Source organism: Lagopus muta, chromosome 6 (assembly GCF_023343835.1).
Source record: "Lagopus muta isolate bLagMut1 chromosome 6, bLagMut1 primary, whole genome shotgun sequence".
Classification (NCBI taxonomy): Eukaryota; Metazoa; Chordata; class Aves; order Galliformes; family Phasianidae; genus Lagopus; species Lagopus muta.
Window position 1 is genome coordinate 13,145,510 of NC_064438.1, and position 23,360 is coordinate 13,168,869.

A 23,360-nucleotide genomic window follows, 5' to 3' on the forward strand; every position below is an offset into this window, starting at 1 on the left:
TTTAATTGGCCACAGATTACTTACATGGCATGTTTAAACCTCCAGTGATAACAAAGAGAACACAATGAAAAACCTTGATGGTTTTTCTTTGATGAGCAAAGAAAACACCTGAAGTGATTTTAAAATGAATATAATGCTTTTTTTTTTTTTTCCCCACCACAAAAGCCAGGAAGTGGTAGTAAAATTAAAGCATTTAGATTTTGGTTTTAGCCAGATTTTAAATACCACGAGTGTCGTGTTAGATGGGTTTAGTAGGAGTTGATGTACACGTAATTTGGCCAAAGTGAGGTGGCAGAGTTATTCCAGGAGCAAAATTTACTATTGCACACAATCAAATGCACTATTTTTAAGATAAGGATTTAGTAAAAGAAGGAGATAATGAAAAATACAGAACACCAAGTTGGCAAGAGGGGAAAAGAAAGGGACGGGAGGAATGTTTAGACTAAGGAGAAGGAGCTGAAATTCTGAGAAAAGCCAATGAGCTGGTTTGTAAATTCCATATAGGGAAATAGAGAAAGTTTAAAACAATACCACCCCACCCCCACTGTGGTGAGGGTGGGGGTCAGGGAGTACAGCTGGGGACCATTATTCACTGCTGCCCTGCTTTGATTGCTGCCATGACACATCAGTGAGAGTTCTGAATCTTCCAAGGGCACAGGCTGCGAGCTGAAGTCAATCACATGGCTTTAGCCTATGCCAGGGAAGGTTCATGTTGGCTATTAAGAAAAATCTCTTCTCAGAAAGAGTGGTGATCCACTGGCACAGGCTGCCCAGGCAACTGGTGGAATCATTGTACTTGGAGATGTTCAAGAACTGTGGAGATGTAGCACTGAGGGATTTGGTTGGTGGGCATGGTGGGAGTGGGCTGGGGTTAGAGTTGGTGATCTTAGTGGTATTTTCCAACCTTAATGATTCTGTGATTCTATGATTAATCCTATAATATTTGCCACCAGAAGAGCACCAAGCCTGGCTGAACTGAACCGGATGAGGTTTAACAAAAGCAAGTGTAGAGTCTTGCATCTGGGGAGGAATAATTGCATGCACCAGTACAGGTTGGGGGATGAGCTGCTGGAGGGGAGCTCTGCGGAAAGGGACCTGGGTGTCCTGGTGGATGACAGGTTGGCTATGAGCCAGCAGTGTGCCCTTGTGGCCAAAAAGGCCAATGGCTTACTGGGGTGCATTAAAAAGAGCGTGGCCAGCAGGTCAAAGGAGGTGATCCTCCCCCTCTACTCTGCCCTGGTAAGACCTCATCTGGAGTACTGCGTCCAGTTCTGGGCTCCCCAGTACAAAAAAGACAGGGATCTCTTGGAAAGAGTCCAGCGGAGGGCCACGAAGATGGTGAAGGGCCTGGAGCATCTCCCCTATGAGGAAAGGCTGGGTGAACTGGGTCTGTTCAGCCTTGAGAAAAGGAGACTGAGAGGGGACCTGATCCAGGTCTATAAATATCTAAGGTGTGGGGGGCAGAATGGCGAGGCCGGACTCTTTTCAGTGGTGAGTGGAGACAGGACAAGGGGAAACGGCCAGAAACTGGAGAATAGGAAGTTCCGCACAAACATGCGCAAGAACTTCTTTACAGTGAGGTGACGGAGCACTGGAACAGGCTGCCCAGGGAGGTGGTGGAGTCTCCTTCTCTGGAGACGTTCAAGACCTGCCTGGATGCCTACCTGTGCTACCTGCTGTAGGGAACCTGCTTTGGCAGGGGGGTTGGACTCAATGATCTCAGGAGGTCCCTTCCAACCCCTACAATTCTGTGATTCTGTGAACTCCTCCCGAATTCAGGTACAAGACTTTCATTACTTTAGCAGCAGTTGAGTAGGGAACCATGCATGTACTCAATCTTGGTGAATATTCATGATGACAGCAACAGAAAACACCTTTTTATTTTACCTGTGACCAGCAAATGTCTGCTTCCTTGGAACAGGCTGCCCAGAGACGTGGTGGATGCCCCATCCCTGGAGATGTTCAAGATCAGACAGGATGGGGTTCTGAGCACCTGATGTAGTGTAGATGTCCCTGTTCACTGCAGGAAATTGTACCAGATGGCCTTTAAGGGAACCTTCCAACACAAACCATTCTATGATTCTGTGGTTCTCTTCCAGAGGATGCACAAGGCAGATGGAAGAGAAAACAGCTGTTTACAACCATGCATTCAGCAGCTTTCCATCCTGACCTTTCAGGTGGGATAAAGATGGAAGTGCCACCATTACCCTTGAAGTAAGTGCAGAGGATCAGGAAACTGCCATCTGAATAGTCCCAATGTCTGCTGTTCCCTCATATACTTGGTAAAAGGTAACAGATTTCATAAGTGGGACCCAGCCTTCTAGACAAGCTCATTACAGACAGCTCATGTTTTCGTGGACCACAGGACTGGATGCTTTTAAGTTCTGTATACAGACAGGTCTTACGAACATGCAAAACAAGCACAGAATCGAGACATTATAACTGATGGCTTATGCTCCAGTTGGGTTTCTTTTCTACTCAACTATGTGCTGCTGTTTGCTTCAGTGGCAGTGGAGGGAGGACAACAGCCCGACCCCTCCTGGCAATGGCTGCTTTCCTGCAGTGAGATTTTTGTGGGCTGAGCCTGATTCATTCACCAGATCTGCTGATTTCCCGATCTCTCCTCGGCTGATGGGCTTTGCACTGTATTAAATGTTCTCTTTCACAGAGCCCTGACTTACACAGGCTTTGCTGGCACAAGGAAACCACTGCCCAAAAATTCAGATGGAAAGCACTTTCCAGGAATCATCTCTTCAAGTGCTGTTCTGCTGGAACGAGGCTGCCCCGTGCTCCGCTACAAAACGCGCCTGACGTAAGCCATCCAAATCTACGCTGCACTGCAGGGCTGTCTGGGGTTTATCTCACTGTGCACGTGATTTACAAACTGCCTTCCGTTCCTGGAATTGTGAGACACACTTCATCCTTTCCTGGAATACCTGCATGGGTAGGCTTATCCGATGCCTTTAAATACATACCTTCGTTTTGGATGCCAGGCAGCTCACACAGAGCAATCCCATCCCTCGTGCTGTTGTTGTGTTTAGGTGGATAGGTTACTCTGTTGTGATGCCACAACCAGAGCAACGTGTTAATTTTGGGAATCATGTGCATGTGTAAACTCTATTTCCAAGGCAGGACATGCTTTGCAGGCCAGCAGTGGGAGCAGGCACGCAGTGGGCAGGGGGAGGACAGCGGTTGTGTGTACATATAAATACACAGAAATCTCATTAAAACAACGTGAGGGCTTCCACGATTTGGAACAGATTTTATCTCTTGTGTGTAGCACAGATTACAGTTTTGGCTGCATGCTTCCCAAAGCAATTGCAGACACATTGTGCATTCTGCTCGCTTGCCTCCTGCTCGGAGTGCTCAGTCCTATGGCAGCAGCCCACATTTCTCCCTCCACTGCTACGAGGCCTGGTTGATGCGAGTGCCCTACCTTGGCTGTGCATCCACATCAGCTGCTGGTTTTTTTGGGCATGTTGCATTCAGGGCCTGTTGACACTGTGACAAGTTGGTTGTGAGCTCTGCAGAGGGCTTCCTGGACTTTCTTTTGTGTGCTTTGTTGTTTGTGGGTCGTTGCCTTACCCAGGTTGCATCTCATCTGGTGGGCACCCACTCAATGGATCCAGATACGTTCAGCCAGGGCTACGTGGGTGTCAGATTTTAGATGAGCATCCATGGTGATGGAAAAGCATGATAATTAACTATGTTAATGACCACAAGCCCCATCCAAGCCTCCCTTGATGTGAAGGGAGCTGCACCATCCCACCAGCTGGAAGCAGTGCCAGTGGTGTTTCGGTGCAGTTTTACAGTGTAGAGATGCTGTTGGCTGCAAATGTTGACTGCAGTAAAACACGCACAAATTGTTCAGTACAAATGTTGCTGGGTTTAAAAGTTTCCTTGAGAAGTAATGCAAGTTTTCAAATCCAGAAAGAATATTGCTGGGACTTGCTGAAGTGCTCAATATAAACTGTAACACGTGAGCCATTAAAATGAAGACATTTGGCATTGGCTGCTACGCATATGGGCCTTTCAAAACCATTCTGCTTTGGCAGCTCCTGCGATCCCTGAATGATGCATGACTTCATTTTATATGTTCCTGTGAGATGCTTCTGGGCAGTTGGCATGTTTAAAAAAACTTGTCACTTGCGAGCTGGAGCAGAAACCTGACAGAGAAACACAGGTATGGTCTAAGAGAAGTGTCTGAAATCTGCTTGTTTGCGTGGTTCCTTTTCCAAATCTGAGCTTTGTGTTGGGTTGTTTGCCTAGCTACGTTTCGCTGCCAGGCTCTCAAGGCGGACTTGTAGCTGCACCACTGAAGCAGGGTATGCAAAGAGAATGTCAGAGTTGTCCGAGGCCAGGGACACTTTCTGTGCTGATAAGCGACTCCTGTGAGTGGCCAACTGATCCATCTCCCTCTCTGACAGTGCCTTTGTCTGAGGGGACTGTTGAGTGAGGCTTTAAGGCTAAGCAGAGGATAAAAACATACAATTGACCATGTCCAATGACTGCCTCAATCATGTGACATTTCCTCCATCTACATAAAGGCATAATTGACACTTTGGACCTTGCAGATGTTTTGCAATTCATTTGGTTCCCACAAAGATATCAGAAAGTTAGTCTCGTGAACTGGCAATGCTGTGCTTTCCTCTGAACATGTTCTTCTAGCTAAAACGTATTTAGATGCAAATCGCACCATGTCTCATGGCCCCACTTGTTTTGTTTTGCTTTTTCCTTCCCATTGCCTCTAAACAGACTGTGCCATCGTTGTTTTCTTCTTAAAGTATAAAAATATTCAGACATTCCTGAAAAAAACAAGCACACTTGACTTCTTTGCGCGTGATCTGATTCACACGTGAATGTCAGTATATCCTTTTCCCTTCTACTCATGGCCTTCTGCTTTGTGCTTCCTAATTTAATTTGTCTTTCTGACTGCTCAGTGATCCTTCCCAAAGAGAAATCTCTGCTGAGAAGCTATTTGCTGTGCTTTCAGCAGGAACAGATGCTGTGAATGACTGGTTGGCTTAATTTGGCTCTTGGAGGTCTGGACAAAGGCATAGTGCTGCAATCCAGCATGGACCTTGTGCCATGCAGGGAGATCTTGGTACAAATCTAGCAAAGTCATTGCTTCTTCATGTCAGTGAGCTAAGCTTCGTCCTCTGTGCTGTAACCTTCCTCTCCATAAAATGGGGAAGAAGCTATCCAGGGTACATGTTACTTCTTCCATCAGAGATCTTCAGTTTCTGTAACCTCATGGCCAAAGGAGTTGTCTACTTATTGAAGAGGATTTGCTCCATAACCCTCTCAAACTCATGCACTTCTCAGCACTCCACAGGGCTGGCTGATTGGTCCACGCCACTGAGATATTTCCTATAAATAGGAGAATACTGTGCTTTGTTGAGACCCCTCACACTTAGCCTTATAACTCCTCTCCTACTTGCTCCCACTTGGCTGGAAGTGGTAAGGATCATGCCAGCCTGGCCAGTGCTCATTAAAATGAAGAAGAAAGCAGGGCCTTCCTTGCAGTACAATGTATGATTCTGTTTCAGTGTGGCATGGAGGCACATCAATTGTTTTCGAACAAGCTTTGAAGATATTGAGGTAAAGAATCAGAAGGAGGTACAGAATAGAAGGAATGACTGAAAGCTAAAACTTCTCTTGATTAGTTCATGTATTTCTCTCACAGACCAGGCTTATTGCAGTCTAGGTTATAGCAAGATCATTTCCTACACCAGAAGGATTTACAATTTGCTGATGAAAAACCAAATAAGAATCAAAGATACTGGTGAACAAGTTCATGCCCTGAAAGAATAGTTGTCCATTTTAATAGTGGAGGAATTAAGGCTGTAACAACCTCAGGGCAAGGAATGGATTGTTGTGTTACTACACCAAGACTGAACAATGTTCAAGATAATGCTTAAATAAAGTTGCTTACCTCAGGAGAAAGGAACTGGGTGAGGTCTGTGGCCTGAGCAGAGCTCCAGCCAGATGTCTGATGAGCTCTTCTGCTCTTAAAGCCCATGAAATGCAGGAGCAGCAGAAAGTCTTGAGTCAAGCAGACCAGTTCCCTGCCTTTGCAAGCAATCACAAATGAACCAGGTGACAACGTGACATTCACACCAGGGTGATACTGCAGAATTCCTCTTCTCTGATGTTTAGAAACCTTCACAAATGTACTCACGGATGATGTATGTACCTGTCCTGTGGTAGCATTGTTCTTTGGGTGAAACAGCACTTATTCCCATATATACTCATGGAGAGCAATCTTAATCTTTTGCTTTGCTACATTGGACAGAGAAACCCCTGATATGGAAGAATATACCACTCCTGTAAGGGAACACTTAGCAAGCAGAGTGAGGGCAAAACGTGCTGCCAATCAAACCTTAGCTTAATTAGCATATTTTAAAACATTCTTAAAAACAGAATATTTTTAAACGAGTCTTCTGGCTCAGCATTACTGCTCACAGTGATCTTCTGCCACCAGCTCTAAGGTCTACCAAGCAAGGTGTTGAGAGTGGTTTTGATTTGAGAGAACCATACACCTCATTTCTTCTTATCCTAATAGTGGATCTGAAATATTTTAGGCAAATCTTTTTTAAAATTGCCTCTTGGTCAAATATATACATATATATATATGTACGTATATATATATACATAAATAGTGTAAGTGTTCAGAAATATCATCCATAGAATGTTATAAATGAGCAAAAATAATAAATCAGATTTGACACTACAACAAATGTATCACAATATTCAGATAGATGTCATAGAATCATGGGATCATTAAGGTTGGAAAAGACCTCCAAGATCATCAAGTCCAACCATCCCCACCATGCCCACTAAACCAAGTTCCTCAGTGCCAAAGCTACACATTTCTTGAATGTATGTATGCTGCTGTTATTTAATGCATGAATACAGAATCTCTCGTAACTGTTATTGGTAGTTTTATAATACCTGACTTTCACCTGAGAGACAGGATGCAGTATTTTATAAAAGTTATCTATACCTTGACTTATGGAAGCAGTTCAGCTCGAAGTTCAGCACATTTGTGCTTAAAGGTCACCAGTATTTTCTTAATTTTATGTTTTAATGCTTCGTAAAACTTCATGCTTGATGTGGTAGGTTTCTAAACATATTTTCAACTCCTCTGAATGAAGGTTCTATGGCATGCAGATATAGAATGAATGTTGTGGGTCTATGTTGTGTTACAGAATGAATGTTGTGGCAATCTATGTCAATTACAACTATTTGAAGACACTAACACCACTGGTAGGATTGTTCTGTGTCGGGGTAAAGGATTCTGTGGGCATATGCGTAGCGTTGGTGGTGAAGACATCCATCTACTACTTCTGCTTGCTGAGGAAACCATCCGAGTTATGGTTCTACAACTGAATTTCAGAGTATGATGCACAGTCCCTGTGCTTGGGTTATAGCCCAGACTTTGGCTATACTTTGATACGAGAGTATCAGTGCTCAAAAAACATCACTTCGGAAGAACCCACCCCATAGAAAACCAATAGGAAAGCAAAGCCAATGTTTTCTTTTCAAATTGTTTCTAGCAAGGAAAAATCGGGAGACTTGTAACAAGCAGACCTACTTCCTTCAGAAATTGCCTGTCTTTTTTTGTCCAGCTTAAAGGATGCAAGCACCTAAAAAAAAAAAAAGAAGCAGGCAAATAAATAAAGTCACCTCAGTGCTTCATGGATATCCTGGCTTTTGCAAAGACTTGTCCAACCACAACCTGAATAATTCAAAGCATTGTTGTCAGGCAGCAGCACAGCCCTCCTAAATAGGCACTTGCCTTATCACTCTACAGCAGATGCTTCAGCCAACCATTGGATATTGAAAACATAAATAATGAAACAAAATTTGGAGACAATGGTTTTGGGGCTGGGGACAAAATACTCATGGATATTGTCAGTCTCTGAGTAACCAAGCAGCAAAAGCTCAAGTGACAACAATAGGAAGGAGAAGAATGGGGACAAGTGAGGAGGCCTGAATCTCAATAAGGCGCGGAGCTGCACATGCTGCTGTTACCCTAGAAACTAACCTCTCCCCTGAAGAGGTTTGCCGGGGCATTGTTTGGGGGACACAAGATGTGTCATACACCAGATGGTCGTGTGCTGTATAACTCAGTTATCTGAGAGGACAGAGTAAAGGAATGCGCGCTGCAGAGCTCGTTGCAGGGCCGAGCAGGGCACCATCTGTTCTTTCAGATCCAAGCCACTTTGCTTTTGCTTTTTTTTTTTTTTCTTCCTTCCAAGGAAGGAGGGGAAAACAAAATTAAAATGATTCACCATTCAGAAGGAAAAGAAAAAAAAAAAAAACAACAAAAAACTTACTACAGTTGCCATCTCTCGCTTTAATTTAGCTAATTTTGTCCCCGGGTTTTATGTCAGGTGAATTGCTTCTTTTATGCTTGGGAGAGCAGCCATTATTTCTCTCTCAGGAGTCTATCATTTATAAATAAAACCCCTTTGAAACCTCATTGGTCATTCACCATCTGAAAACCCCCAAACCCTCCCGACCATATGTTGCCGAACGTCCCCTCTCTCCTCCCTGACGGCGCGAGCGGTGTTTGTGCAGTGTGGGGGAAAGAAGCCGTCCTTTCCAGGAATTGTTCTCCATCTCAGCACGGAGAGGGAAGGGGGGAAGGAGGAAAACAAAAAGCCAGAGTGAAAATCGCAGTCTGCATGACGGGTGCAGGAAGGAAATATTAATCACGGCCCACACAGCACCAAGGAGCGGTGACTCAGGCGTCTGCGAGGTGAGGCAGAGGTGTGGGCATGACAAAACAGCACGTGAGCGTGCTGCCAATGTCACCAGAGTCAGCAGAAAGGCTTGGTGCCTCCGGTTGCGTGGGATCAGGCCTTGCATGCACTTGCATCAGCTTTTGCCTGATGATTCCTACAAGAGCACCTCCTTCTGCCCGGCAAACCCGTATCCAGATGGAACTGAAGGAGAGGAAATGTTTGGATTAATTGAGAGGGAAATCTCTAGGGAAATCAAGTAAAAAGCATGGACTCGAAGCAAAAATTTGCATGCAGAATAAGAGCCAAAGATCATAGAGTGGATTGGGTTGGAAGGGACCTCAAAGATTGTCTAGTTCTAATGCCTGCCATGGGCTGGGTTGCCAACTGCAAGACCAGATCAGGCTGCCCAGGGCCCCATCCAGCCTAGCCTTGAACACTTCCAGGAATGGTGCATCCACAGCTTCTCTGTACAGCCTGTGCCAGTGCCTCATCACGTAAGGAGTGAAATCTGAACCACGTTTTATATTTAGGCTCCTCCGTATAGGCAGCTCAGTTAATAGCCTGATTGGGCAATCATCAGGTCTAACAAATTATTAGGCAGTGGTGAAACAGCAGTTGTAGACGATAGCATCTCACAAGCTGCATGTAATCGTACTGTTTCCTACATGCTTCTGGTGCTTGCAGCACTGGTAGTTCTTGTAACATCTATATCTAATGTATTAATCTTTATGTATTAATGCTCAATATAAGGACATAACACACAGCAGGACTAAAAGAGAACTTACTCTTTGACTTTCTTTACTCTTTTTCTTCTCCTTTTTTTTTTTTTCTTATTCCTTTCTTTTCTTTCTTATTCTTTTTCCCTTTGCTTTCTTATTCTTTTTTTTTTTTTTTCTACAAGATTGACAGTGTATCTCTCTTCATAAATAAAAATTCACAGGAAGGAGATGATGTCTCCCCGAGCAATCCCCTACCTAAATGAGTTGAAATAAAAATAGTTAGTTATTAAAATACTTAGTTAGTTATCAAAAGAATAACATCAATAATAATATTTCCTTCATTGCAATTTAGAAAAATGATCAAAATCTGTCCAGTGCCTGTGCTCATCTGTGAGACAGTCCGGGGCCCAGCTTTGCCCTCTTTGAGGACAAACCAAGCAACCAATGCGCACCAGCAGCCATTAGAGCACAGGCTGGCAGGGCAATGTGCTTCAGCACAGCTCTCTGGAAGGATTGTGTGAAACACACAGGCACTGCATGCTCGGAGCACTGCACACAGACTTGGTAAATTATGGCAAGAAAATCTGTAAAGCTTCTTCTGTTCCCCTCTCCAGGGATTTGCCTCTCTCTGATCCAAGAAAGCTCGCTGGCGACCGCCTATCCCACTTTCTGCACCTGGCTGAGTGATTTACCAGAAACTTGACAGGGTCGTGGAAGCTTTCTTTCCTTTGTTCCACGGGTGTCTGCCATGGAGAGCCAAGTCTGGATTAGCTGAGTCTAAATCCCTGGGCAGTTCGCCAGAGCAATGCTAGCTCTGAAGAAAACGGAGCTCCGAGATGATTTTGAGACTGGCTTTATGCATCGGTTCTTCTTAGGTGCAAATCCATGGGCAGGGAGCATAATGCTTCACGTCAGGCTAGTAAGCTGTTCCCCGTAGGCAGCAGTTGCCAGCCAATGTGGGAGTTATGTGAACTTTCTGCCTGGCTCGGACAATGCAGCTTCTCTGGGGCCAGCCCTTCCCTGGCAGTGCTCCCTCGCCAGCCGTGTAGGCATCTTTTCATTGGACAACATGCTGCATTACAATAATGTGCATGGACACGTTGAACAATGCTTCCATTCGGCACCTGCATTTTCTTTGTTGTGGCGCCAACCATTTTGTCATATTGGCTTTTGGGTCTCTGTCATTAGGAGCGATGTGAGGATTCTTGTGCTGCCCTGGGAAAGCATTCCTTGGTTTTCCAGCATCTTTCTGTTGCTGCTCCATAGGCAAGGTGCACGAAGCTCTGCAGCAGCTGGTGGCTCCTGAGAAAAAGTCTTCTGCAAGTCCTTTTTCAGCCTCAGGAACTACAGTTGCCCTTGTGCCCTGAAGCTGAGGCTACTATGGCTACTATCTGGTCAAAATCTCTGGCTTAGGGCTGGGGGGATTTTTCAGTCTGGTTCTTGTGTAAACAACGTGAATGCAGTCAGTATTTGTTTTGGCTTCCCTGTATGGCTTTTGAACACATCAGCCTAGTTCAACTGAACTTGAAGAAAGGGTAGAGGGCACCAGAACAGCTTGCTCAGAGAGATGGCCGGAAGCCCTGTCCATGGAGACACTCAAGGTCAGGCTAGATAGGGTTCTGAGCAGTTGATCTAGTGTAGGTGTCCCTGTTCATTGCAGGGGAGTTGGACCATATGGCCTTTAAAGGTCCTTTCCAACTCAAACGATTCTAGATCTTGTTTAGTGAAAATTTGCATTGAGGTAGTAGAGAGAGAGGCTCTACCACCATGCAGTCTGAATGTTCCTACCATGGAAAGACATGAATTTACATCTCATCAGACACCAGGTGGGGGATGCAGGAAAAGAACCTGCAAAACACTGCAGCACAGAAGGAAGTTTCAGCTGGAATTTGCACTTAGACATCAAAGTCATCCCTCACACAAGTCATGAAAAACCCACTATTTGTAGAAATACTTGGATCATGGAATCCTTTGAGTTGGAAGAGACCTCGGAAGGTCATCTCAGTGACTTCTTGTTCTTGCACCTAATCCTTGCTGGGACTCAGTTAAATATCACTGAGCAATTGGGTATCAGCTATTTTCCTTCTATTAATTTTGAACTTGCTTTCCTCCACGTTCCTTCATCTTAGCTGCTGCTGGTCAGGGAGCCCGAGAGACAAACTTTTCTACAAGCCATTTAAAAAGAAATTTCAGGGCATCTAAAAAGAATTTGCTTTTGTGCGAGAACATTTCATTGTGTGAGTTCACATGTGGTAGGTAAGGAAAACTTTCATCACTAAAGTAGAAAGAAATAGCTCCAATATTATCATGGCTTGTGAGAGGCTCATGAGAGTTGTATAAGCCAACGGTCTGAAAACAGAAAAGGGAACAAAACTGGCAATTCAAATGTCTCTGTGACCACAGGGAAAGCAATGCTACAGCTACATCTGACTCCAGCTTCCACTAAGCCTATGGGAAGCCTTCTTTAATAGATTTTGAACTTGCAAAGGCTTATATTGGCCTGTGTGGACTGAGTAGTCCCACTGAAGGCAACAGCCCAACTCCCATGCATAAATGAAGTACGTAAGTACACATTCATAGGAGTGGGACATAGATGGAAGTTGCATCAGACCCTTAATCTTTTCTCTTTTCTCCTTCCCTGCCCCTGCCCCTCCTCTTCCCAGCCACCATCCCATCAGTGAAATAAGAACAGTAATACCCATCTCAGCAGGATATGTGAGGATTAGCTGAAAACTGTTTTTACCTTTTCTCCTTTAAACTCACAGAAAAGAAAATCTTCCTGCGTTTTATTTTTTTTATAGTTCAAGGAGCAATTTGTTCCTTACCCAGACCTTTCCAACTCGGTGGGGGGAGCCCTGGAATCCTTCCACCTTCCCCTGAACTGATGATAAATCAGCACTGAGGTGTATGCTGGCCACAAGAGCCATTAACGTGCTGCAGTGAAACGGCCATTTTATCTGCTGACATCAAATTGTTTCTGCCTCAGCCAGTATCTGAGCACGATGCTGGCCAATGACATTATTTGAAACAAGCCTATTTTAAAATACAAAAATGAAAATGAGTGATGTCCAAACTCATCTGCTTTTCTAAGATACTTTGTGAAAAGGAATCTAAAAAGGAACATACTCTAATGATCAGTCTGGCAGCAGGCACTTCCAGCTCAAAAACCACTCAGGCTCAGAATAATAAAAGATTCGTAGAGATATTATACTGCATTTATATAACTGTGGTCACTAAAGTCCCATTGTGTTGGACATGGAGCAAACACACAATTGACAGACAATTACTACACATTCACTTATGTGCTTTGGACAGTTTGCATGAACAGAAACCATCAAACAAGGTCCCAACACAACATACTCCCTTTATGATGGTTACTGCAGGGGTGTCCAGCTTGAAGGCATCAAACTGTTTAGCTCATCTTCCTGCTATCCTTATTCCCCAATGCACTGTGAAGAAAGACATTGAGATACTTACTTCTGACAGAAGTCTTTCAGGTATGAAGCACCAACAGATGAGACAAATCCAATCCACTTGTCAGGCAGAGAAGACATGCCTTTGATGAGCAGCTGTGGTGGCTACCTTTGGGCAGATTTGGATGTGTCAAGGACAGCCTGGATCATCTTCTCTTTTTAAGAACAAGATGAATCATTGGATTTGAAGTCACAGGTCACCAAGCTGGTGATCTTTTTGAAAGGTTCTGTTGGACCAGATGTGGAATCAGACCTGCTAGCAAGCTGCCACAGACAGAACTTTAAAACCTGATTATTCTGAGGACATTGGTGATGGCAATGTTCACATGGACAGAGATAAACCAACACACCAGCATGAGGACATTATATAGTATTGTGTTGATAGTAGCCTAAGAGAAAAAAGAAAAGATAGTAATTTTCCTGTGTATATTGAACTTCTGGATCTTAGAATAAACAGAAGGCGTGGTAATCTTCTCTTGTATTTTATTAGGAAATTAGAGATTGATCAATAATCTAAAATTACACAGTTAATCTTATTTAAAAATATTCAAAATCATCACAATAATTTTGATTTCTATAAAACGTAATGCCCAGGTACAATTCCTGTTTATGTCCATACATTTGTCCACCCTTAACATGTATCTACTGTACAGCAGCAAGATGAGATGATTATAACATAAATACAGTATACTTTCCTCTGCAGTCCAAGTGAAAGAGGTGAAATGTTTCACGTTTAAAACAAGGCTCAGCATGTAAGCAATACTATGAGATGGTTCCCTGCGATCTCAGGTCATTACACATCAGTATTTCAGACTGCTTATACATCCTAAAGACTGCTAATGCTAACTGCTGAGCAAAATTATGAGGCTTTAGGGCATCAGTTTATATATATATATATATTTATATATGTATATATATGTCTCCTTGCTTTCAAACACTGAAGTCTTTCATAGCATTAATTAGCTATGTTGTAATCCTCCATTTTACAACACTGTCAAATTTAAGGACGTTCCACTTTCAAGGAAGTGTGCATGGTAGAGGTGTTAACTATCAGCAAGGGTTGAATTTCAATTTGAGTAAGCAAAGCTCCAATCCTGCTCACGTTTTCCTGCTCACGTTGTGCATGTGAAAAATCACACCAAGCCAAACACTGTTGTTCTTACTGCAACTATAATGTGGGGTGAGGTGGCTTGCAGGTTAGGCCCTGCGTCCTTTTGATTGGAGCTGGCACTTCTGAATATCTAATGACTTTGGTAGGGACCAGAATTTCTCATTCAATTATTCAGAAAACTGTTAAATGCTGTCTGGACAAAGGAGGCTTTCCTGAACTGGAGCCATGATTCCTATGAGAATTATGGATGCTCAGAAAGTGGCCAGCTCAAGCACTTGACCTGCAAGTCCAGTCACGTTATACTGCTGTACTACTCTTGGATAGCATAAGCTGAAAAAAAAAATAAAAAATTGATTTAAGAAGTAGTGGGTCTTCTTTTTAAAAAGCTATTTCAGGACAAGTACATTCAGACCACTGCGTTTTCTGTTTATATATAAATTCTTTGGCAACAATTTTCTAGAAAGCAGAATCATTTTTCTATGTAATACTTTATTGTCTCCCTGTTAAAAACTGGTATCTTAAAAAATCTATAGCGCTTTCCACTATAAATAGTATTGTTCCAGATTAAGTATTAGTTCCTCCCTGAAGAAAAACAGATTAAAAAAATCTGGTCATTATCTGATAATGTTTATGTAGCAACGTTAAAGTAAAACAGCAAAAGAAAATCATTCAGCATGTGGTTTGTCATTCGCAAGAATGTTAGTGGTATATTTATACAATAAAAACAACATAAGTTATCCTATTTTGTTTTAAAAACCTTAGTAGTAGAAATATATTGCTATCTGCAGGTTCATAAACAAAATGCAGATTTCTTATCTAAGTTCAAGTATTATTACAATATTATTATTACTGTTATTATTATTAAAGGAGCTCTAAATCTTTGCAATTTTGCCTGCCTTTAACATTGTTTCGGTCTTTCTGAGCAATAATGAGTTGCTATAATTTTTGTTCATCAATAGAATCAATGTGGAGCTTTGGTAGGTTTTGCCTGGTAGAACACAGCCTGTCAATCCTTGGGCTATTACGAGTGGTTTTAGAAGAGTGCATTTGAGACCAGTAGTATAGATATTGCAGTCATGTGTTTTCTCAGATGTCTGATGAACTGAATTTCCTTCCAAGTTCCATTTAAAGGAGAAAGGTGGGAAGAACCCAACCCAACTTTTACCACATCAGGATATATCGTCTTCATTTCTTCCCGGCACGGTCAGTTGCTCGTAGGTTGGCAGGGTGTTGTTTGGGAGGAAGAGATCTGAATTAATGCTGTTGCCTTTCTGAGATGACCTGTTGTTCCCTTGATCCCCCTGATGACTTGAAACCAGACGATGCAGCATCTCAGTAATGAGGTTCAGTTTCTGGTCCATCTGCGTAACCTACAAAGGCAAAAGGAACATTTGTTTACCATCAGCATGTGAGAAAATTGCAACAAGCCACGTGATAAACATGCTGCATTAAAATGATACTTTTCTTAATTAGCATGACAATAACTTCTGGGAAGACACCAGAGATTCACAATCCTATGAACTGTGTTAGGAATTTAGTGCAATAGGTCAGAGCTGGATGACAAATGAGCCCTCTTAATTCTCATCTGGGGGATGTGCTCTGATAGTCATTTTATACCTGAATGAATGCATGACGCGTGAGCTTTCAAAGAGATGTGCTGGGACAGGGAACTAAGTCCCAGAACTGAGCTTCTGTGGTTTTTGTTGCTATTATTGTGTCCATGTTTTTATAAAACATTGTAAGCTACCAACGTGCCTTAATGATATCAATATGCTGTAGTAAACATCCCCTCTACTTACAGTGATCTAATCCACGCTAAGCCAGGACTGACTGACGCCCTCTTTGTTACATTTGGGTCTAATTATCAACCAGGCCACAAAATGCCCCACGGATATTTTTGCTGATGCAAGTGCATAGCAGCTGCATTCTGTGGCAAGGGGTGGAAGTGGAACATGATTTACTTTTATTCTGTCACTGCTCCAATGACACGGCATTCACCAGGATCGCCACTGGAATTATGTGATGCACAGCAAATTAGAAGCTCTTTTAAGGTGGGTGAAAGCAGACTTTAAGACTGGGGACCTGCAGAGGAAGGTTCAGAATGCTTATTTTCTTCTACCTTTGATTATGGTGATTTTTTTTTCTTTTTTTTTTCTTTTTTTTGCCATTCTATTAATGCCAATCTGTAGGTGAAAATGTAATGAAAAATCAGCATATCGAAGACAGATTAGGTTATGGATTTGTTCAAAACTTAGATTAAACTTGGAGTACATTTGAAGTTCTCAGAAGAAAATCAAGAACCAAATGTTTCTAGGAGCAGCACAACATAGGTCTCCAGTTTCTTGCATTTTGCAGTCAAAAAGTAATGTGTACCATCCCTTTTATCTGGCATGAAAAACCTTCTCTCTGCTCTGACACACATGTACTGAGGGGAAGATGGGCGCTTACAGCTACGATCTGGCCAATTTACAATCATGCCTACTCTGCCTATTGGCATGGCAAGCAAGCAAGCATTCCTCATAGAAAGGTGCTTGTCCTTCCTGGATGAGAAGAGGCTCGGAAACAGGGCAGTGGGAGCCTCCTTATGGCCTCAAACTCCTTGCCCCAAGCATAAAGAAAAAGCCACAGTTTTGTCCTTGTAGTCTCGTATCCATCCACAGCGATCCTCAAACACTAAGGAAACCTCTAGGCAAGAAGATGTAATAGTTTTCAAAAGGGAAAAGAAAGTAAGCAGAAAAAAAACGTGATGGGAATAAATTGCTGCCTCAAATATCTGCTAGAAAGTAGTGAAAGGCACATAAAACCGCCAGAAAGAGCATGAGTGGGAGCAATTTATATGTGCCTGGCTACCATCCAAGTATCACACAGGATAGTAAAAGACAGTAAGGCTGAGCAGAACATCAACAAACCTGGAGGATTTCAGCAGAAACTAAAATGTTTTTCCACTGTAGAGAAAATGCCGTTTTTTTCAAGCACTTTGTACAACTGGTAGGGAAGCAGATACAGTAATTTAAAAATATGAGGTGCCAGAGATTTATACTTTGCAGCTGGTTTTGAAAACATTAGGCAAAGCACTCTAGATGATACATGAAACACTAGTAACTCTGGATGGAAATGGCTGTTGAAAGAGGAGATTCTACAAAAGAGGAAGCTGAAGAACACAAGTTCAAGATTTCTAGAAGGAAATACAGATGGAAAATGGAGCAGATCATCAGGTTTTCATTTCATCAGTGTTTGTTCACTTCCTCAAAAAAGGCATGCTTTGCACTAGCAGCGCCCATCACAGATAGCAAGTTCACGATGCTCCGAGCAGGACGGTATGAATCAGGGGTAACATCTCTCATTCCTGCAATGCCCACTGCTCAGGCATTGCTTGCTTTCTGAGACAGCTGCACTGGAAGGGCATTTCCTCTAACAAGAAATGTCTTTTTGCTGATTATTCTGAACTCAGTAAGGGGATTTTTATAGGGTATTTTTTAATTTGTGATTCCAGGCAGGGATTACCAGAGAAAACAAGGACTGAAGATATATCTGGAAAATGTACATTTATGAAACTTTCGCAGTGATGAGCTATTGAACATGACAGTAGATTGGACTGAGATCTGGATAGTCCTTCAACAGCTGCGCATCTTGGTGATGAAGTACTGGGGAGAAGTGAGATGTGAATACTCTTGCTGGGAAATAAATTCCCAGAGATAATTGTCTAATTTTTCTATGGAGTAAGGTTTGGCTGCTGCAGCTGTGGCGCGCAGGAGGCCCACAGAAGCAGAGGCAGAAGCTAATTACTATTGAGCTGAGCCATACGAGATAAAAAGCAAAGACCTAACCTCATCTTCCCTGTTCCTGTTAATTGGTGAAGGCCTCTAGAGCCACAGTGCAGCAGTTGTGCAGGAAGATACAGACAGCTGGTTGCGTGTTGCTTTCTTGTTTCACCAGCTTTCTTTCAGATAAGGAGAGCTATTTCCCAGAAGTTCTGTGCCCCTTACAGGCCTGCTCCAAGACATGCTGAAGCTGGCAGGAGGTTTTGGCAATCTCAGGCTTTCAGTGACTTCGGTGGACTCTAAATCTTGGACCGAATGGTTAAAACCAAGCAGTAGCATTTTCTCTAGCTATTACAAGAGAGACAGAAATTTTAATTTCTGTACATTGCTTTGCTTGTGGTTCCTAGGGCTAGACGAGAAAAGATGACATTTGCAAATAAGACAGCAATGGGACAAAGGGCCCCTGCCCTTAATTATGCCAAAGCAGGATTCTCTGTTTAAAGGACAAGATGTTCTAAAGAGAGAATCAAAAGCCATCAGAAGGCCATTTCTGTCACTGCAGGTCTCTGATGTGGAAGAATAAGTGCCTTGCTGGTGAACACCCTTGCGTGTTAGCAATTCCAGTATGCTTTCTGTCAGCCAAATACACGTCCTCAGAAATACTCTTCACTTGTTTGCTGTAGAGAAAAGTTGCCATAATATTAACTGCTTTGGACAACTCTGATCTCTCCACTTAAAGCAGAAAACAGTGTAAAATATATAGGAGAATAACTCAGACTGTTTCTTTTACGAAAGACTAAATTAGCTCTTTCTGGCTGACTTATGCTTTATTAGAAGTATGAAACTTGCCTGTTCAAATAATTTATATACAAGTAATTTCCTTTGTATTTTGTAGACAGTGATAGGACAAGGGGGAATGGTTTTAAGCTCAAGAAGGGAAAGTTTAGATTGGATGTCAGGGGCAAGTTCTTGACACAGAGAGTGGTGAGGACTTTTTCTGTCTGTAAAGAAGCCACAGAGGCATACGATTGCCCTGATATCCCATACAATAGACTATAGGCAATGACATAGTTCCTGTGAGCCACAGGGTCCTTTCAGGTCATGTTTTCATGAAAAGTGGTCCTCTGTAACTGAGTTTAAAATGACTTCTACAAAGGCATCAAAGGCATTCCAGGAGGCGTTAGTGAACAAGACTACAAGACTGCTCTTCTGAGAGGAGGAGAGAGCAAAACAGTGAGCAACTGATCTATTAAAATTCCACAGATAGTCACATACTATTCATTTAAAATGCATTTTACTCGTTCATAACAGATCCATGATATGATTCAGGATACAAAATGTCGCAATGAATTTCTTTCCTTGTTTCCTACTCCTTCGCCCCCCCAAAAAAGAAGCCTGGATGGCTCCAGGGACAGCTGGAAGACAATCTCCTTCATGCACCACTGTGAAAGGGAAATAAAGAAGGGTCTGGAGATCCACCCCAAACTTGTTACAGGGATTTACTGGGAAGGGGTAAGGATAGCAGGAAATACAGGGCCAAGAGGAATGGTGTTTTCTTTCAGCCATGGATATTTAAGATAGTGGGGCAGGGGCTCTACTGGTGGTTTCTTAATAAGGAGTCCCTATCGCACTGCAGGCTAACAAACTTTTATCGAAAAAAACATGACGGTCTCTTTATCTGTGCATCCTCTTAAGTAGTTTTGCAAAGAATCCTTCCCATGTTTGCTATTCAGTACTACGCTTGCTGATAAGCTAGTGTTTTATTTCAGAAAACATGCACAAAAATCCTTTCTGTTAACAAAGCCATAGGCACACTAATGACTCAGAGCAAAAATAAGAGGGGAGAAATATTCCAGAGCTTACAACACATGTTAATGGCAATGACACAAAGGAAGGTATCAGTATCAAGCAGCACTTCAGAAAACACTGAGTGCATCCTTCAAGCTAAACATCTCTTTTTAAGGTGTGGTCATAAATCATTCATTCTTTAGTGAGATTCATCCTATGTAGGTACTGTTCTTAAAAATATTTGAGGAAGTTTTAGAGAGCAGCTTCCCTGGCTCCTCTTCTTGCTAAGTCCCTACACGTTGTGGTATCTCAATATTTCTAAAAGCTAATACCTCAGAGATTTCATGGTCCCATGAACAGGAACAAAGCTAGGAGTGGCTTTTCAGAAAAGTTCAAGGATATATAGGAATCTGCACAGATTTCCTTTGTGCTTTTCTTTGCAGCTGTGATTGAGGCAGGAAAGAACAGCAATTTCGGTATTATTAAAGAAAGTCTCTTTCTTCAGGTACACTGTTTTTCAATAATATTGGCAACATTCATTCTTCCATTTACAGCACGCAAGATTCCAGATTCTTGAGAATCCCCTTATCAGAGCTTCTGGCTTCGATATGTTTATTTTGTTGCCAGAGATTAGGCAGTGTTCTTGCTGGAGGTTATATACTAGTCGTTGAGGTGTTTATAGGAGAATGTAATCTGCATGAAGGAAGATTTGTTCTCCAGACTGTCTGTACTTTCTCTTGAGAGTTGTCCAAAGAAGGGAGTATGTGTGCGGTGTCTGGGGGAAGGATAGAGGAAGTGGAGCCAGTGAGAAAACACCCTCCTCTAATATAGCATTACTCCTGGCTAGAAAAATATAAAGGCTGAGCTTCTGAGGAACGAAATTAGCAGGTTTTGTGGGCTGCACATGACTAGTCAATGAAAATACTGTATAAACACTGCAGCCACTGTCTTAACTGACAAATAAAAGTGACAAATTTGAGAAGACAGCATCTTAGGAAAGTAAGGCACTTGTTACACACTGTCCTAAAGTCAGCTCCTTTGTATGCAGTTCTCAGGGCCAGTCTCCTCTTAGTTTTTTAATTCTTTTTTTTTTCTTTTTTTTTTCAGTTGCTGGTGTCTCCTTCTGACTCTGTATCTCTATGATAAATTTTTTCTCCCACATTTCTCAACAGTGTAAGAAAAAAAAATGGATTTTTGTTAGTAGTAACCCCTAAACATGACTGGTAATTCTCTATGAATCAGTGTATGCTGCTCCGTGATTTCAACAGAGAATCATGACCTGGGACTGAGAAGAGACTTCTGAGCCAGTGAGCCAGGATTGGAGCTCAGGAACAACTGGGATATCCGAGGCAGTCATCTGTTCTGATTCTCCAGGAGTTCCCTTGAAATCAGAGGAAACTGCTACTAAAAAGAGGCTTGACTTGACACAGGGAATTCCCAGTATGCACTGTACAACTCCAGTTTTGTCACATTTTTCTTAATTGTATTGGAAAGTAAAACAAATTGGTAACACTAGCAACACGTGGCCATTTGATTAGTGACTATAACGATTATGGCATTTTCATAAATGCCTATTCATTAGAAGAATTTTGTCTTGATGATGCAGCACAAGCTTTAGGATACCAGATATTCAAGCTATAGAAAACAAGAGAAATCAGAGGGTTAATTTATTAATTCTTTGTTTTAACTGCAATTGGGAAAGCATTTCTTCCTTTCCAAATGTCCTTTTCCCCAAGTAAAAACATCTTTTTTAAAAAAACATTTTCAAAGTCTCTGACATCTCTGGCTAGCAACGTGCCTCGCTCTGTTTCTGTCCTGTGGCTTTTTGTTATTTTTAGAGGACTGTAGATTGCAACTATAATGACATTTTTCAGATTAGAAGTCTCCCTTGAATTCTATTCAAAACTGCCAATAGTAAGAAACGTGCCCCAACAGGTCAAAAACTCAGAAAGTGATCTGAAAAAGTCACTCAAGTACTGTGTAACAGCAATATGCTATCTGTATAAAATATAGTTTACATATTAGCCAGCACAGAATATAGGCCACATATTTTGTAACTGCCATTTTCCCCTCAGATGAAAATTAAGATAGCGGCCTTCAGTGACAGCAGTAGTTGAAGAAGATATTACACAATAAAACAGCAATCTTCACAGCTATCTTTGACTATTTCCAGCCAGTTACACACAATTCATCTTTATGGGAATAAATGCTTCTGGATTTGAAGCTGGCAAGGCGTCAAACTATTAAACAAGACCTACAAAGAAACAAGTGACAACAACAATAAAGGAGAGAAGCTGCACAGTCACCTTCACAAACTTACATGGCTGCAACTTGCTGATTGACTGAAGGAAGGAAAGTAAAATTAATAAGCATTACTATTACTCTCTAACAAGGAGGTTGGTAAGACACTGCCAAAAGGAAGAATTAGTCACAGGAGAGTCAATTATACTTGTCCACAAATGGTTACTGAGTACAAGCCTCAAATAGTGGCAAAAAGATTTTGAGCCTACGGTTATTTTAAAAGTGGAGAAGATTCAGAAAGATCAAAGATAAAAGAAAGTCAGGGTTGGATGACCTAAAATGGTGCTTCTAATCAAGCAAGAAGTGAAGAGGAAGATGGAAGTGATAAGAGAAGAAGGGAAGAAGTGGATACTGAACACTGCTGCTGCTTGAGAAAAAAGAGCTGTGAGTGGTGGCTGTGGGTCAGTGCTTTTGTTGTTGCTATTATCAACTTCTTGCAAAAATATCTGGCTTATTTAAAACACCCAAAAATATTGGAAATCAGCTCTTTCTGAGAATCTTCCTTCAGTTCTAGGTGTAGATTTGGGCTAAGAAGCCTATCTGAATGCTGACTGCTCCCAGAACACCCAGGCCAGTCCTGCTGCTTCACAGCACTGAATGCATGCCCAGAAGTGTGCAATGCTTGCAGATCTATTGGGCATCCAGAGGGCAATAGCCAAGCAATTAAAATTTGTGGTTGACTCTTGTTGTAGATAAATGAGACGTGACTTAAAACACATGGAAATTTTCAAGTTAGGACCATGTCCAAAATCTACAGTCTTTGGCCCAGCACAAAGGATACAGCTTTTTTTTTTTTGCTTTTTTTTTTGCTTTTTTTTTCACACAAAGGTCAGAGACTATTTTTTAACTGTTTCCTTTAAATGAGTGGAGTATTAGAAAGTGAGGTGTTGAGGAAGAAGGGAGTTTGGAAGAGTATTCTCTTCTGGGTTAAACCAGGAAATTGAAGTCTAGGGTCTTGTCTCTAAATATAACATTTATCATAAGCTAAAAAAGAATATAAAATCTCTCTATCCAATTAATTGAATACTTTGGGTTTTCCAAAGATTTCATTATCTACTATAGTCCCACCTTCAGGAAATGATATCTCTTCCACCCATCACAACTTTTTTCCATTTCCACTTGAAAATTAGGAACAATAAGGAACAAGTTGACAAGAAGAGACAGATTCTTTCCTTAAATGTGAATCAGTGGAACAAAAAAGCAGGAAACATTTATGTACCCACAAAAAGGACCAGGCATCCATCTAGCACCATCATTCTAAGCACTTTCCCATGTTATGCTTAAATTGCAATCCAGCATTATGAAAGATGTCAAACAGGCTGGAGATAACAAGAAATGTAAAGGAAGTATTGGGCAAAGAAACCAGAAAAACCCCAACAACTTATCTCTGTGTAATAGTTAGAATACAGCTATAGAACAAATGGCAGCAATTAGTGCACCCTATATCCAAAACA

At 42.0% G+C, this 23,360-nt stretch overlaps 2 protein-coding genes across 2 annotated transcripts in view; one reads left to right on the top strand and one right to left on the bottom strand.

The window, feature by feature from the left end:
- Positions 1-23,360, top strand: part of NAP1L4 (nucleosome assembly protein 1 like 4) — a 215,953-nt gene that overhangs the window by 109,145 nt on the left and 83,448 nt on the right. The window lies entirely within an intron of this gene.
- KCNQ1 (potassium voltage-gated channel subfamily Q member 1) overlaps positions 13,422-23,360 on the bottom strand; it is a 328,812-nt gene continuing 318,873 nt past the window's right edge. The window contains exon 16 of the mRNA XM_048948648.1: positions 13,422-15,426. Coding sequence (XP_048804605.1) covers positions 15,226-15,426 — 201 coding nt within the window. The 3' untranslated portion in view covers positions 13,422-15,225. The remainder of the gene's footprint in view (positions 15,427-23,360) is intronic.